The sequence below is a fragment of the Cynocephalus volans genome, chromosome 10 (genome assembly GCF_027409185.1).
Source record: "Cynocephalus volans isolate mCynVol1 chromosome 10, mCynVol1.pri, whole genome shotgun sequence".
NCBI classification, from domain to species: domain Eukaryota; kingdom Metazoa; phylum Chordata; class Mammalia; order Dermoptera; family Cynocephalidae; genus Cynocephalus; species Cynocephalus volans.
Genome location: NC_084469.1, coordinates 117,529,454 through 117,546,356, shown reverse-complemented (window position 1 = coordinate 117,546,356; position 16,903 = coordinate 117,529,454). Strand labels below are relative to the sequence as shown.

The 16,903-nt window shown below is 55.1% G+C and overlaps 1 protein-coding gene across 1 annotated transcript; it reads left to right on the top strand.

Annotated features, from left to right (window-relative positions):
• The first annotated feature begins 5,191 nt into the window (after positions 1 to 5,191).
• Positions 5,192 to 15,833, top strand: OSGIN1 (oxidative stress induced growth inhibitor 1). Its single transcript, XM_063111600.1, has 6 exons — positions 5,192 to 5,327; positions 9,334 to 9,435; positions 10,541 to 10,677; positions 11,744 to 11,935; positions 12,193 to 12,284; positions 14,527 to 15,833. Exons 2-6 carry the CDS (start codon positions 9,372 to 9,374, stop codon positions 15,473 to 15,475), a joined length of 1,434 nt encoding a protein of 477 aa, XP_062967670.1. The 5' UTR covers positions 5,192 to 5,327; positions 9,334 to 9,371; the 3' UTR covers positions 15,476 to 15,833.
• The last annotated feature ends 1,070 nt before the right edge of the window (positions 15,834 to 16,903 follow it).

The following is a 16,903-nucleotide window of genomic DNA, read 5'->3' as shown; positions in this document are numbered from 1 at the left end:
GTGACTCTTCCTGCAACAGCACAATGAATATGGTTCATAAAAAGATGGGCTGCCGGGTGGATGGTGGTCTTGCAGCACTTCAACCGGCCAGGAGATTTCTAGGCTGCATCTCAGCTCTTCCTCCGACAGCTATGAGGACAGAGGTTCTCAGCCCTGGCTACACATGGACATCACAGGGTGGAAACTCCCCATGTTGAGCCGCACCCCAGCCCAATGACGTCAGAATCTCTGGGATGGGGGCTGGGCGTTAGTGTATTTTGAAGATTTCTCCAGGCAATTGCAATGTGCAGCAGGGATGAGACACGCTGCTAGAAAGTAGGCATCATTATCCGCATCTCACAGACAAGGAAATGGAAGCTCAGAGAGGTTAAGCCAGTTGCCCAAAGTCACACAGCTAAAAGTGACAGAGCCCGATTCCCAGCTTATCTGACTCCAAAGTGGAAGCCTTTACACACCTGGGCTGGACCCCCTGCCCACCCGGACTCTGGGGTGGTCACATTCACTTTCCTGCTGAGACATGCCCCCTGGTTTTTAAGTAAAAGAGGGAAGAATCGGTAAAGCAAAGGATGTGGCTGCAAGAAGGCATTGGAGCCTCCCCCCTGCGCAGACACTCCTCCCCAAGGCCTACCCAACCCTCCTCCTGTGGCTCCTGACCTCCCTGCCCCCATTCTCTCAGTGTGGCAGGCCCTGGGTCCCCAGCTTTAACACCCCCCCACCAGCGCCCTACACTGACTACCCCTGGGCCAGGCCCTAGCAACTCACACCGTTGTCCTGGGGCAGGCACAGGCCTTGCCACCAGACAGCCAGAAGTCTGAAAGCCTCTCTCTGACTCATTGCCAGTGGCCTTGGGCAAGTCTCTCAGGGTTTCTTCATCTGTAAACTAAAATTGTTACTGAAATCACCTGCCCACCTCTCCGGGTTCCTGGGAGGATCGATCAGACAGTGTGGGTGACCAGGTTCTGCACACAGTGCACCACGGGACAAATATTAGTTCTCGGGTCATGCGCTGGAAGGGCCTGGTGTCTTCATGCCAGAGCTCTGGCCAGGACAGGGTCACAGTCCCAATAACTAGGGGCCACGTGTTATGTTCTCAAGGCCTCAGTTTGCTCACCTGTAGAACGGGGACATAACAGCACCGCACCTTCCTCACTAGACTGTGTGTAGTCCCGACACATCGCTCCATGTGACACACCTACAGTGTGGCACCTTGTAACAGGCAGTGTGGTGACAGGGGGGCCCTGCGGGGCCTGCCTGCTGCAGCATGGTGAACACAGACGAGTTCCTGGACCTGGGCCTTTGTGCCTGAGACAGGAAGGAGGCCTCCTTCGTTCATCCACTACCTGCCTTCTGTCTGGAGGTGCCCAGCTCTGCAGTCGCAGCCCTGGGTTCAAGCCCCAGCTATGCCACTCATTCTGTGTGACCTCAGGCTTGAGAACACTCTCTCTGAGCCTCAGCTATGTACAAAGAACCCTCTGTTCACAGTGCCCAGTGCCTGGAGGTGCCCAGCAGTGGCAGAACTGTTGGAACCTCCGGCTGAGGAACAGGGAGGCAGGAACAGAGGGGAGAAGGGATGAGGAGAGGCAAGAATAGCCCCTTTGAATGGTTCTGGGACTTCTTAGAGAGAAAGTCGTGGGTTTTCATACAGGGCCAGGGGACCCACATCAATATCACGACCCACAGGGAAGTCCCTGAGGCTACTACCTTCTCTTCCACTAGTTCCCCAGCTCCTAGCAGCCTGCAGGGGGTTGGGGGAGGAGTAGGGAGTGGACCCGCCATACCAAACACAACAGGCTGCTGTTTGAGCTCCTCCTGAATGCCAGGCCCCTTCCTTCAGCCAGCTCTGATTAGCTGCTGCCACCCTGAAGCTCCATGTGGGCAGCACCAGATGGCGAAACTAAGGCTCAGAAGGAAAGCGCCTCTCCCAGGTCACATTGCTCAGCAACTTGCAATGCTCCAGGGTGTCTGCCCAGGCCTGCGGGGGTTCCTGGAACACAATGGGGCTGGCACTGCTAAGCCCGGGGATGTCTCAGTTTGTCAGCAGCAGATGCTGATGTCCAGGCCAGTGCTGTCCAGTAAAGACCTAATAAGAGCCACATGTGTAACTTTAAATGTTCCAGTAGCCACATTAAGCAAGTAAAAAGAAATGGGTAAAAATAATTTTAAGAATATATTTTATTTAACTCAATACGTCAAATATTTTTCTTATTTTCATTTCAACATGTAATCCATATAAAAATTATTAATGAGACATTTTACTTTTGGTTTTGTACTAACTCTTCAAAATCCAGTGTGTATTTCATATTTACAGCTAGGGCTACCAAGTGAAAAACAGGCTGCCCAGGAAAATTTGAAGTTCAGGTAAATAAGAAAGACTACCTTTAGTTTAAGTATATCCTAAATATCGCATGGGACATATGAAGTCAGCCTGCAAAGCCCTGCTTTGCTCCTTTCCTCGCCCTGTCCCCCTCTAACCATCACACTTTTGCCTGCCTCTGACATCATCTGTCTTTGTCTTTGTCTTAGTTGAGCTTTCCGGAAGCAACTCGACCAATTCCGTTTCCAATAATCACCTGCCTGGCAGGTAAACAAAGCGACAGGGAAGAAAGACCACATCTTACCTCACATTCTCCATATCAGCAAATTCTTAAAATCCAGAGCAGGGGTCAGGGCCAGCAGGGGTGGGGCACATCGGGGAGGACAGGCAGGTGCAGGACCTGGGGCCCAGGGAAGCCCATCTCCGGAAGCCTCCACCCCACCCTCAGGGGACTGAGACATTCCCAGGTGAGAGTCTCTGACCCTGCGTGCGTATCTCTCTCTACCTCAGTTTACAAACCCAAAACCACTGGGAAGTTGCAGACCAGGAGCCACGGGATGGGGATGTGGTGCCAGCAAAGCAGCAGCTGGGGGAAGCAGCAGTGTGAACAGGAGGTACGTCCCCACCTTCCCACTGAGCGCCAAACTCCTGTCCTGGTCCTGGATTGTGCCGGGTGCACATTGGGAGAGTCAGGAAGTGTCGGACACAAGGCCACAGCTGGAACAGAAGCCCAGAGAGGGAGCCTCCCATCCCAGGTCACACAGCACACCTGCAGTGGAGCTAGAAGCCAGCAGGGAGTTGAGGCCCAGGACGGGGCTTCCTGCCACCCCTGTGCCATGTGCTATGTTAGCTTACCCCCATGGGTCATTGCTCCTGTGGATCCCAGGAGGAATGGACTGTGAATGCCCATTTCCCCCATAAAACTGAGGCTCTGAGGGTGCAGTGACCCAGCCTGCAAGTGGCTGAGCCCAGAGACAGCTTTAGCCCACCCAGCTGCCTGCAGGTGCGGCCTCAGGCTGGACAAGTCACATGACTTGTGAGCCAGGTGGAAAATGAAAATGCAGAATTCCTTGTTTGAAAATTACTACGAACGAACGTTAAGGCAGCAAGAATGGAGCATTACACCAAGCTCGGGCCCTTCTGATCACAGGGCTGGGACACGGACCACATGGCCCTGGGCAGGACAGGACAGGCAGGAGGGGCTCAGGCCTGGCTCATCTCCCTAGCACTCAAGACCCTCAGCCATGGAACCAATGGTGCCTGACCTCTTCCCTGAGCCCAGGCTGCCCTTCTTACCCCAAACCTCCGGGGCTCACCCCCAGCCATCAGTTTCTCCCTCTGGGCCAGCACCCTGCATGCCACTCACGCAAGCATATGCAGGTGCACAAACACAGGTGCACACACGCAGGTGCACATGCAGGTGTACACACACTGTCTCTCCAGCTCTCTGCAGGTCCCCCTGGTCTCTGCATCCTCAGGGGTGTTTTTCACCAGGACCCAGCTCAGCCCCTGCAGTCAAACCTGGCCCCACCTGCCTCTTCACCCACCTGCTGCAGGCAGACGCTCCAGTGCCCTGGGCTCCTGGGCTGTGGTTTCTTTGCTGTGGGCAACTCCAGGGCAGGGTCCATGTCCCCTGTGGCCACCAGGGCCAGGTCTGAGGTGAGGAGGGTGAGGAATCACCTCGGACATGAAATTTAAGGGACACTAAAGCACTTCCATAATAAGGACACACAATGTGTTCATGCAGTATTTTTAAAAATCAAACTTCATGAAAAAAAATCTAGTATGAAAAAATTTAAAATAAAGATAGCATCAGTAGCCCTGATTTTTCTTTTTGTGTCAGGCTCCGAGACAGCTCAGCAGGGCACTGCTATGGATCCCGTCTTTACTTAAAATTTTAATATTTTGTTTATCCTGACTTTTTGCATTAACTTTTTGGTTTGCCTTGCCCTAGTCCTCGCCCTGGTGGCCACCTCAGGCCCCCCAGACACGGGTGGCAGAGAGCATGACGAGGGTGACGATAACATCGATAGTGAAGAAAGAGCTTATATGCACCAAGCTCTGTGGGCTGAACACTGTCTTGACCCCTTCCCTCCCGCCCTCTCGTGTTCAACAAATGCTGAGCACCTGCTATGTGCTGAGTGCCATTCTGGACGCAGGATCAAGCAGACACAAACACACTTCCCTGCTCACACAGAACCCACGTTCCAGTTTGGGGAGAGAGATGATAAGATAACTAAGAATTAGCAAAGTATGAGATTTGGTGTGCATTGCTACACAAACAAAAAGAGACCCAGAGTGCAGGCTGCATGGTCCAGGCATGGCAGCCAAGAATGACATCCGCCCCAGCAGGACAGTCTGTTACTTAGACCCATTTTTCAGATGAGGAAACTGAGGATTGGTCCTAAGGCAGCTTACCTTGAGCCCCCAGCCCCTGCCCCCTGCCCCCCAACCCCCCCCCCGAAAGAGGCAGTCTGGTGCCAGAGGGCTTTTTATTGGGGCGGAGGGAGGTGCAAAGTGGAATCCAGTGGAATGAGGGAACAGGGATGGTTTTTCTCCACTTCGAGGGGCCGTCACTGTGAGTGTTTACGGGACAAAGCTGTCTTCTCCTCCCTTATGGGAAAAGGCCAGGTTGGCTCTTTCAAGAGTCACTGGTCCCTCTTTCAGTCACTGAGCCCCAGGGAGGGGGGCCTGGCTAGTGGGAGAGGTCCACCCCCAGCACCCCTGGAGGGCAGCCCAGCAGGGGCCCTTTAAGGCCAGCCCCCCTGTTTGAGTTCATTCATCCTGGGGCCCCTGCTGACTCATGCTTATGAAAGTGATTTCCCTGGCCCCGCCCACCACCCGCCCCGCCTCCTGCCTCCCCGTGAAATACCCTGACTTCCCCTGGCCTCTCACAGCCTCTTGGAACCCCACGGGGTAAGGGTGTCCAGCTCCCGCGACGGGCATCTTGACCCCCTGGCCCTCACAGTGACCGGCCAGCCTCCTCGGTCTCCCTCCACCCACTGACCATCAGGTGAGTGGTCTGGGCAAGGCTCTAGGGGCAGGAGATTGTGGCACATCCCGGGCAGGGGTGGTCAGCGGGATCGAGGGTCTGCAGGACCTGGAGCCAGGCAAGACCCCAGGTGGTGCTAAGTGGAAGCCCACCCTAGGTTCACAGGGGCCGCATGATACTCCCCGACCCCAGGTTCCTCCTGGCTATACTCAGTCCAGGTGCTTGGCACCCTCAGCCCGACGGCTGCCACAGACCCAGCACACCCTGGCCCACGTGACCGCTGTGCTTGGCAGGAAAGAGAGGTGTGGCCTGCCCTGGCTTGCTGCCCTGTGTCCCGAGGCTACCTGTCCTGCAGCCATGCTGGGGGCTTCCCTCTGGGTCTTTGTCTCTCCTGCTCAGGTGGGCCAGAGCCCACAGGTGGCCAGGCACAGCCCCCTCCGTGGGGGTTCCAGTGACATGGCTTCCCAAGAAGGCTGGAAAAGGGGTGCTGGGAAGAGGGGTGGGGCCCCAGGGAGATCCTGAGGCTCCAGGTGGGGCAGGCGCTGGGGGCGAGGGGTCATGCTGCTGACTAATGGCAGGAAGCACTTGGGGGACAGAGCACTTCCTCATCCTCATCCCTCACACCCCGCCTCATGTGACTTTCTGGGTGTCACTGTTATCTGCTGTGTTACTTGGAGGGAACTCATCCTCGGTAGGACAAGCATGCAGGGCCAGAACTAGGACTTGTGTGCGTGGGCATAGTCTTGGACATTCTTGGGTGACCCGGGGGCAAGACGCCTCCTCCTCGTGACCTCAGTTTCTTCCTCTGCACAATGGGGATAAGAAAACTCACCTCTCAGGCTGTCGTCAAATGAGCAAAGGACTGCCAGGGGTTCCCAATAAATACAGACACATAGGCTTTCCAGAGCCCGAGAGCCGCCTGAGGCTTTAATAACCTCAGGTACCAGCTACAAACTTAAAAGGACATTATTTGATGATGCAACTATTTTTATTTCCTTTATGCTTATTTGGTCTTATGAAAGTTGAATCATCACATTTTAATGTTCACTTTTCTCTATAAACATCCACCATCTTCAGTCAGAAGGACTTAAAAAGACAACATTAAAAATTGATTATTCCAACTCTACAAAACTAAAATGCATTAAAAAAATTGAAATAATGGAACTTTTGAGTTATCTTTTAAGTTTGCAGCATGTACGTGTCTGAGGTTATGAGCCAGAGCTCTAAGCTGCCCAGGACCCTGGGACGTCCTGTATCATTCTGCACAGGAAGTGACCTCTCAGGTCCAGCCCCTGGGTGGTGACCTCATGCGTCTGGCATCTAGAAGCTTCTGTTCAAGTGCCCGATGGTTCTAGGAGGGAGCACTGGAGTTGGATTCCAGGAGTCCTGGTCGTAAATCGGTCTCCTTTGAAGGGCAGGAAGAGGCGATCTGTTCTGATTCTTCCTTAGTCAGGAAGGCTGTGGCAAGTGCTTTTCTCTCCAGGTGGTGGGAGAATTCAAAAGAACGAGGGAGGTGCAGGGCGTGGCCTGTGGTGGGCATGCTGGGCACGCGGAGTGGGTTGACACACTCATCTTGGGGGGCGGGGCTGGGGGTGTCTAGGCAGGCCCAGCCCACAGGGATCAAACTTCAATTCCATCATGCACCGACTCTGTAACCTTGGAGGCATGGCTTTACCTCCCCAAGCCTTAGTTTTCTCATCTGTAAAGCAGGTTGTCAAGAATATTAAAGGTGACAATGCATAGGAAGCACTTTCCTAGGATTGTGAGGACGAGGAGGAAGGGGCCCTGGGGCCATTTGAAAGTACCAGGAGCAAGTGGGAGAAAGTACTCCGGGAACTACGGTTCTATTCTTCAAGGCCTCGGCACATTCAGCACCCCTTCTTCAAGGCCTCGGCACATTCAGCACCCCGTAGCTACTGAGGATCCGTCCCCTCCCAGGTGGAACATTGGGAACATCAGCTTCCCCGTGGCCTTCCTCTCTGCCACCAGCACTGGGACAGAGCAGTAGGGCAAGCAGGGACGGGAGTGTGTACTGAAGGTCCAGCCCAGCCTGGAGGGGCCTGGACAGGAGCCGTCGTGATACCATGGGGCAGGTGCAGAGTAGGCTCTGGAGCAGAGTGGCCTGTGCGCAAACCCAGCTCCGCCTGTGAGAGCTGGGGCACACTCCCTGCAAACTGCAAAGGGCTGCGAGAGCTGGGGCAAAATCCCTGCAAACTGCAAAGGGCTGTGAGCAGCTCTCTGGGCCTCAGTTCCATCTGTAACAGAGTGATATGGTACATAACAATTATGCATAGAGTACTCATAACCATTATGAGTTAATGTGTAGAAAGCGTTCAGAACATGCTTGGCCCTCACCAACTGCATAGAAACATGTGGAAAATGTTAGCCATGTGTTGTTTTTCTTCTAGTTATTACTATTACCATTATTGTTACTATTAATGGTGGTGGTGTTACTCCCAAATCCTCTCCCCAGGCAGACAACATGGAACCCTGCAGGGACCTGGGCATGGAGAAGGCCACGTGTTCCCAGTGTCAGCAGGATGCCACCTTTCCTCTCCCAGATGCTGGGGAGAGGAGGCTGGCTGGGCCCTGGGCCCCAGCTAAGGCAAGGAAGGCTGTTCTCAGGGGAGCTGAGAGCACTGACCAGGGAGTCCCTGTTGGCCACTTCCCCACCGTATGACGCTGGGCACATCCTCCACCCCGGGAGCCTCCCTCTCCTTGTGGGCAAGACCGTAGGCTGCTGAGAGGACCAAGTGCTATCTGCAAACTGTAGAGTGCTGTGGGAGGGTCAGTTGTCGCTGTGGGGGCAACACGCAGGTCCTCTCACTGGCCCATCCATCTGCTGGGGACCTGCCTGGTGGCAGACACTGGTGTTTTTGTCACTATGTGCTCATCAGCAGTCACACACAATGGCCTCAGGTGTGTTTCATTGGTCTGCTCAAAATTTTTAAAAAATGTAAATTAGTTGCCCACTTTTCCAAATCAGGGAATTCGCATACAAATCCAGGTTTCCACATTCCCTGGAAGAATTTTGGAGCCTGGTGACCCTAGGCCCCTCCCTGGCCACTCTGGGCAGTCCAGACTCTGGGTCTGCCCACTCACTCCTTCACTTGCATGTGTGTGACCCTCCATGAGCCCTGGGTTGCCTCTGGGGACAGCCTGAGTGGCATGGTGACTACAGGCAAAGACTTGGCACCAGTTAGCCCTGGGTTTAAAAGTCGGCTGTGGACACTGAGCAGCTTGTGTGGACTCTGTGAGCCCCATTTACATGTCGGTGACATGGGATCACATCATCGACAGTTCTTTCTGCATGGAATCAGCATGAGGAGAAAAAACTGTGAGATATGTGGACATAGGAAGTGCTAAATGCCCACCGTCCCTCACATATGTTGCCTGTGGCCCTCAGGATGGCAGGGCTGTGGCCTGTGGGGAGGCTGGTGGCCGCTGCCAGCTGGCTTGGGGTGTGGAGAAGGTGGGTCTCACGCCCCTCTGGCACCTGCAACTCTTTGTCCCTTTGAGTGGTTTGGGCCTACAGCCAGCAGGGGGCGATGGTGCTCCAGAGATGGGCAGGCTTACGGACATTTTCCCTAAACCAAGTTGCTCCAGTTTCCAAAGTTTCCCCAAGTTCAAAGGTTCTAGCCCAGCCCCTGGATCAGTCAATAATCTCTGGTCCTTTCCCGGTGGTAGATTTACTTCAGGCAGGCGCCTCACGTACATTATCCTACTGTGTCCCTCAACACTCTGTGACGCAGGGACTCTCATGACTGCCATTTATAGATGAGGAAACAGACCCAGAGAGGTCCAGGAATGGGCCCATGGTCACCAGCTAGGAAGCACCTCACCAGACAATGACTCTAAAGTCCACCAGGCTGAACTGGAGGACTTGAGGGACTTGTGGCAGGGAGGGGGAAGGGAGTCGCATTATGATACACCACAGGGTGACCTTGGGCTTGCCCCTGTAGCGGGAGAGTGGCTGCATGACACCCAAGCCTGACCCCAGTGGGCCCTTCCTCCCCTCTGCCCCCAGGTCAGCTGCCAGCCTCGAGCCCCTGGACAGCCAGAGCCATGAGCTCGAGGAAGGATCGCCTCATCACCAGCAGCTCGGAGCCCCTCCCCGTCATCATCATCGGTGAGTGTCCTGGCCAGGCAGGGGGAGGGGCTGGAGCTCTCAGGTGCCCCCAAAGCCTAAGGTTAGGAGTTGGGCAAGGACAGGTCTGGCCTCTTTCCAATTGTCTTTAAATTAAGCCACTGAGCGTTTGCTATGTGGCTGGCTCTATGCTTAGCAATTTATAAAACATCATTCCATTTACTCTTTCCAAGAACCCAGGAGGCAAGAATAGAATGATCTGCGGAGGTTACCCAGTGGGAGGAGGGAAGGCCTGGTCCTAAGCCTGCATGGGTGTCCGTGGTCACCCTGTGCGTGGCACTGTGCAAGGTGCCCATGCAGCAGTGGCATAGGGATCTTGTCCTCAGGTCTGCAAAAATGGGAAAGACACACCCCCCAGAATGCAAGCATCAAGTTGGGCCATGTGAAACAGTCATTTTTGTAAGTCAAAAAACAGATGGATGTTGGCAATTTCAGATGGTTCCTCATAATACTCTGCATGAGGGTAATATTTTGAGCAGGACAAGACAAGAAGGTGGGGGAAGACAGATAAGAATGAAAGAAATGTCACAAGGTTGGGCCTGATGAATTGCCCAAGAAGTGCCACAGACAGCAGTGTGATTTGCTCAGACACGGGAGCGGCTGGCCTCACAGGTGGCCTAGCACCCCTACCACCACCCCAGGCTCCCCCACAAGGCGTGGAGCAGTCTGTACTGTATTTACTTGTCCATCCGCTCTGGAAGGACGGGACTAGTTCTTAGAGATCTCAGAATCTTAGTCATGTTGTTGCCTTATCTACTTGCCAGCTGTGTGACCACAGGCAAGTTACTTACCTTCTCTGTGCCAATTTTCTCAAGCATAAAAGGAGAAAGAGTAGCATTTAGCTCACTAAAGTTCTTGTGGTGGTGGTGGTGGTGGTGTTAAAAGCTCTTATTATCTTACTTGGCACGACAACTGTTTATTATTTTTTTCTTAATTATTATTATTCACAATGTCTGGCACAGGCTAAGGGCTTAATAATTTTTTTAACTTTATTGTTACAAATGAATAAATGAATGAATGAGCCCTCAGCAGTGGTCTCTTGCATCTAGAAAGCCTGCCCTCTTTGACCCCTGTCCTCTGTCCCCAGGCAACGGCCCCTCGGGCATCTGCTTGTCCTACCTGCTCTCAGGCTACACCCCCTATGTGAAGCCAGCCGCCATCCACCCACACCCCCTGCTGCAGAGGAAGCTCACCGAGGCTCCGGGGGTCTCTATTCTGGACCAGGTATGGCCTGAGCTCTGGGGAGGACACACCCACTGGTAGGAAACTATCCCAGCTTTCCCAGGGAAAAATGAAAGCTTGTGTTTGCTGGGAACAAGACCAAACACAGAGCATGACCGTCCATGAAATCAGCCACAGAAATCATGAAAGAGAAATCAGGGCTGCTTTTTGAGACCTACAAATGCTACATCAGCTCGTCTCACCACCCTAGACCAGTGCTTCTTAACAAGGGGACTGTTTTGCTCCCTAGGGGACACTTGTGATGTCTGGAGACAATTTTGGTTGTCACAGCTGGCGCTGTGGCATTATTGGATCTAGGCAGTAGACGCCAGGAATGCTAAATATCCTGCAGTGCACAGAATGGCGCCCAGAACACAGAATGATCTGGCCCAAATGTCAGGGGTGCCAGAGTTGAGAAACCCCACCCTAGATATTTCAGTCCCGCACCCCCTGCCCACAAGGGCTTGTAAATCCTCCCTCCACGCCCCTGGCCTTCCATGTGGCCACTCATTTGTCCACCTCCTCCTTTAGGCAGCGTCCATCCTCCCAGTCCCCTCCCACCCCTGAGTCAGGCAGGAAGAAATAGATCTAGACTGTTCGGTCTAGGTCAGCATTCTTCAAAGTGCCTTCAGTAGAACCCTAGTTCTTCAGCATAACATGCAGAGAAAATGTCCCTACTCCACTAGCCCCGAGAGACGTGGGGTTTGGCAAAATTAAATGGGTGAATGACAGCTGCGGGACTGGTCAGAGCCTTGACTGTGCTGGCATTCGATATCTCCTCGTGGGAGGCAGCATTTTTCAAGCTTACCTGACCACCCTGACAAGGGCAGGAATGCAGGACCAGGCCGTTGCTCACGTGCCTTCTAAGCTTTCCCATTCAGCCTGTACTCTGGGGCCCTTGGGCTCCTGGAGAGACCCCAAAGTGAGAGTCCCCAGCAGCCCCCAGCGTGGACATCTCTGCAAGACCAGGTCCCTCCAGCCTCAGTCCCCGAGTTCCTGCCCAGCCTGAGGCTCTGAGAAAATGACCCGCCTCCCCCAGCGGCCCCTCTGACCTGTGCCCCCTCCCCAGGACCTGGATTACCTATCGGAAGGCCTCGAGGGCCGCTGCCAAAGCCCTGTGGCCCTGCTCTTTGATGCCCTCCTGCGCCCAGACACGGACTTCGGGGGAAACGTGGAGTCTGTCCTCACATGGAGACACCAGAAGGAGCGGGCCATCTCCCACGTGGTGCTGGGCCGGAACCTTCCTGGGGGAGCCTGGCATGTGCGTGGGGGCAGGGAGGGGTGCAAGGGGGGGTGGGCCCAATGGACTTCCTGTTTTGGGGAGATTCCCCTCCCTGTTCTCCAGCTTGGGGTCAGGACCCTCCCATTTCCCTTCCCTCCTCCTCCCCCTCCTCCCCTTCAACCTACCTCCCCTTCCTCTTTCCCCACCTGCCCCAGCAGAGGCCTCCCTTGGTCCCCAGCCATGAGTGGCTCTGGGGCTAGCAGAGGCCTGGACTAAAGGATTCCTTTTCCACACAGTCCATCGAAGGCTCCATGGTGACCCTAAGCCAAGGCCAGTGGATGGGGCTCCCCGACCTGCAGGTCAAGGACTGGATGCGCAAGAAGCGAAGGTGAGGCCCCCCTGCGACGCACTCCCCTCCCCCACCACTGCACACATGCACTGAGCCCAGGAGCCAGAGGTAGAGGGGCTTCAGGGCTCATCTGGTCTGCCTTCCTCTTCCTCCAGAGGGGGAAACTGAGGCTCAGATAGGAGAAGGACTTGCCCAGGACCACACGAGGAGTAGGAGTGGGCTGGGCTCACTCCAGAACTCCCTGTCCCCTACTCCCTCCACCCTGCCACATTGCCCTCCCCAACCTGGCCTCCCCATAGCACCCCACCCTCTAAAGAGGGGGTAAGAATTAGCCCCTGCCCTCCATGTCCTGCCCCGTGCCCCTGGCCTCTCTGCCACCCCTCCCATGTTCTGAGCCTGGCCTGGAACAATCTTTCTAGGTGAGCTGATAGGATGCACTTCATTTTTTAATGCTTTTGCATGGAAAACGTAACCACACTACAGAACATTGAAACTTGAGAAAAGAAAGACAGTGCCCTCCAACCCCACCCCTCACCCAGCACCGTCACATCTGGGGTCTTTTCTCCCTGTCTGGTTTCCTGCTCCATCATGACCACACTGAACACCTTTGACCACTCTGGAGAAACAGTCAAATGGCTGAATACATGAATTCCGGCCCCTGCTCATCCTGGGCTGCACCCGCAGAGGGACCCATGTGAGAAGCTGCTCCAGGCAGACACCTAGGTGGGCTCACGGCATCTCCAGGGTTCACTGTCCCTTTGACTCAAAGACTCTTGGTCCCTGCAAATGTGGTAGCAAGATACATACCTGTGTAGTGATGTGTTAACAGATAGACAGGATGTTACGCTTCACTGTAAACAGGCCCTTCAATATCCTGCTTTTACATTCAAGCATTCCATCGTCAGCACCTCACATGGTGACAACAGTGTGCGACCATCTTTTGCATGGCCTCGTAACATTCTCGAAAGTGGGCGAGCATCCCCCAGTCCAGCAAACCTCCACTGAATGCTCACTACGTGTCAGGCCTTGTCTTCAGTATCAGAGCGAGAAACCACACAGACAAGCTCCCTGCCCTTGTGGCCCTGCCACTGTTACTAACCCACTGCCCAGCCACAGGGCTTTCTTCTCCCCAGTGTGTTGTCATTACAAATAGCCCCACATGAGACATCTCCTTAGGATGGTTCTTCATAACAGTGTGTACAAGGACTGAGGACAGGGAAATGACAAACCCACAGAGATGAATTCCAGAGCTCCAGTTCTAGGAGCAGATTGGTTAAGCTGGGCTGGCCAGAGTAGTCTTGGGGGTGGTGTCTGAGCTTCTGCCACAACTGGGGCATGTAGCCAGGGGGCATGTCGCACAGGATGCTCCAGTAAGTGAGTTCAACCTTAACAGTGTGTCTGCAAGTTGGGTAACTTGGCTCACCTCAGGTTGCACACCCTGATACAGGGAGGCGCTGAGATCCCGCCACAGCCAGACCTCTTCCACCAGCACCTGGCCCCACAGCCATCGCCCCTGGAAAGGGTGGTAATGCCAGTAATAATAACAACAATAATAATAAAATAGCCCCTGCTGTTACCATGTGGGCTGCGGACTATGGTAAGTGCTTCATGTGGGATATTTTTAAATCAACTTTGTAATTGAAATATAGCCTACATATAGAAAAGTCCTCAGCTCCTACGGGAACAGGTTGACACTTCTCACAGTGCATACACTTGTGTTTCCAAATCAAGAAATAGAGCCCTTCCCCCCAGAAACCCCCTCTCTGCTCTCTCTCGACCTCTAACTCCATCGATGAGTGTTGCCTTTTTCTGAACCTTATAAAAATGGAACCCTACCGTAACTACAGAGAATGTTATCTGATCCTTTGAGGTGATGATAAGGTGGTCAATTCTTCTACACCACTTTCCACCATCGGGTTGTTCTAAGCAGCTCATCGGATCCTCTCAACAACCTCAGGAAATAGGTCCTGCCACCATCATCACAGGGTCTCAGGCACACAGGTCGCCAGCGGCAGAGCCAGGATTTGAATCCAGGCGGTGTGGCTCTGGAGGCCATGCAGAACCCCAGCCTACAGCTCCCCTTCTGGGGGACATACCTCTTGAGCTCCATTTGACAGAAGATGGGGCTGAGGCTTGGAGAGGTTAAGCCACCTGGCCCAGTTCTACCGTTAGTGGGTGGTGTAGTCACTGTCCAGCTCCAAGTCTTGACAGCACCCTGGTCACCCCCCATCCCACCCCAGGCCACTCTTTGACACCCACCCTCCTGCATCTTCCCCCACAGAGGTCTTCGCAACAGCCGGGCCACAGCCGGCGACATTGCCCACTACTACAGGGACTATGTGACCAAGAAGGGTCTGAGCCACAACTTTGTGTCCGGTGCTGTGGTCACGGCTGTGGAATGGGGGACGCCTGAGCCCAGCAGCTCTGGGGCCCAGGACCCCAGCCCCCTTTTCCAGGTGAGTGGCTTCCTGACTACCAAGGACCAGAGCCAGCAGCCCTTCTCGCTGTGTGCCCGCAACGTGGTCCTGGCCACAGGCACGTTCGACAGCCCGGCCCGGCTGGGCATCCCAGGGGAGGCTTTGCCCTTCGTCCATCACGAGCTGTCGGCCCTGGAGGTGGCCACGCAAGTGGGCGCAGTGACCCCAGCCTCGGATCCAGTCCTCATTGTTGGCGCGGGGCTGTCGGCGGCTGATGCGGTCCTCTATGCTCGCCACTACAACATCCCAGTGATCCATGCCTTCCGCCGGCCCGTGGACGATCCCGGTCTGGTGTTCAACCAGCTGCCCAAGATGCTGTACCCTGAGTACCACAAGGTGCATCAGATGATGCGGGAGCAGTCCATCCTGTCGCCCAGCCCCTACGAGGGCTACCGCAGCCTCCCTGAACACCAGCTGCTGCTCTTCAAGGAGGACTGCCAGGCTGTGTTCCAGGACCCGCAGGGTGTCAAGAAGGTCTTCGGTGTGTCCCTGGTGCTGGTCCTCATTGGCTCCCACCCTGATCTTTCCTTCCTCCCTGGGGCAGGCACTGACCTGGCCACAGACCCCGACCAGCCGCTGAGTGCCAAGAGGAACCCCATCGATGTGGACCCCTTCACCTACCAGACCACCCACCAGGAGGGTCTGTACGCTGTGGGGCCACTGGCCGGGGACAACTTTGTGAGGTTTGTGCAGGGCGGGGCCCTGGCCGTGGCCAGCTCCCTGCTGAAGAAGGAGAACAGGAAGCCACCCTAGCATCTGGCCTGACATCCTGGCAGCCAGGCCCTGAAGAGGAGGGAGATCACCACCACCCTGCTGGACGCAGGGCCCATCTGAAAATGCCCCAGTGGAAGAAGGGGCCTTGCCCAGCATGAGACAGGAAGTGCTATGAGCGCATGCAACTGGCCTTACGGATCAAGAGGAGTGGGGAACCCAGACTGCCTGGAATCAGACCAATGCCCAGGGTGGGAACAGTGGCCACAGGCTAGGGTAGTCCTAGACCTGGGATTTGGGGGAAAAGCTGCCAGTGTGAGCTGTGATCACCAGGGCCAGCTGAGCACCCAGCTAGGCGGATTCTGAATCAGGTCCCAAATAAAACCAGTGCATGCCTCCATTCCTGTCTCTGTGCTTGGACTCTGTGCTTGGAGCAGAGCCAGGTGCCAGGACCTGGTGGGGGGATGAGGTGGTGGACACAGGACCATGTGGGAGGTCCTGGGTTGAGGCAGTTGAGTGGGGAGCTGTGCTAAAGATTTGGAGGAAGGTTGTGTGCAGGGAATGATGTTTCAGGAAGGTTGTCACAGACCTTGCTGATGCCTAGAGCCTTGTCCCCAGCCCTCTCCCCGTCTCTGTTCCAGCCCTATGGTCTTCTTTCAATCCTCATGCTCACCAGTCTCCTCCCTGCCACAGGGCCTTTGCACAGGCTGGTCTCTAGCCCAGGACACTTTCCCTCCTCTCTTTAACTCCTTCTCTTCCTTCCAATCTCTCAGTTTAAGAATCATTTCTTCTAGGACACAACACCTCCACTGCTATTGGAGCACATTCCCCTCTCATGGCCCAAGGTGCCGCCTCTTAATAGCAGTTCAGTTTTGTTTTCATTTGTGTCTGGCACCGCCCACTTGGCTGTAGGTTCCAAGAGGCCTAGGACCCGGTCTGTTTTGCCTGTTATAGGAACCCAGCGCCTAGAACCAGGCCTGGCGCCTAATGGGCTCTCTCCTTTTAAGTAATCCTTTAGATGGATGCATGCACGTATGCATGGACAGACGGATGGATGGATGGAGTGTGAAGGAAAGAAGGTGTTCTGGGGCGAAGATTGGTTTTGGGCATTGTGTAATGGAAGGGGGAGGTCTGGGGGGGCGTGCACGCCCGCAGGAGGGAAGGGTGGGTGCCCGCAGGGGTGCTAGGCGAGCCGGGGCGCGTGGGCGCTGATCCCCGGAGCTTGTGCCGGCAGAGGGCGCTCCGGGCTCGCTGGACTCCCGCGCTCCGGCCCCCTGCAGCAGCCCTACGGATGCGGGAGGGACATTTTGGGGGGGTGAGGCCTGCGGGAGACTTTCGGCAGGTAGCCCCCTAGGAACGACCCCCCTCTGCAGTCAGACCCCCACTCACCCCACGCCTAGGGGGCAGCCCCCGCCGCAGCCGGGGCCGGGGTCCAGTCACCAGCCCCCGCGACCCTGGGGGCAGCCCCCC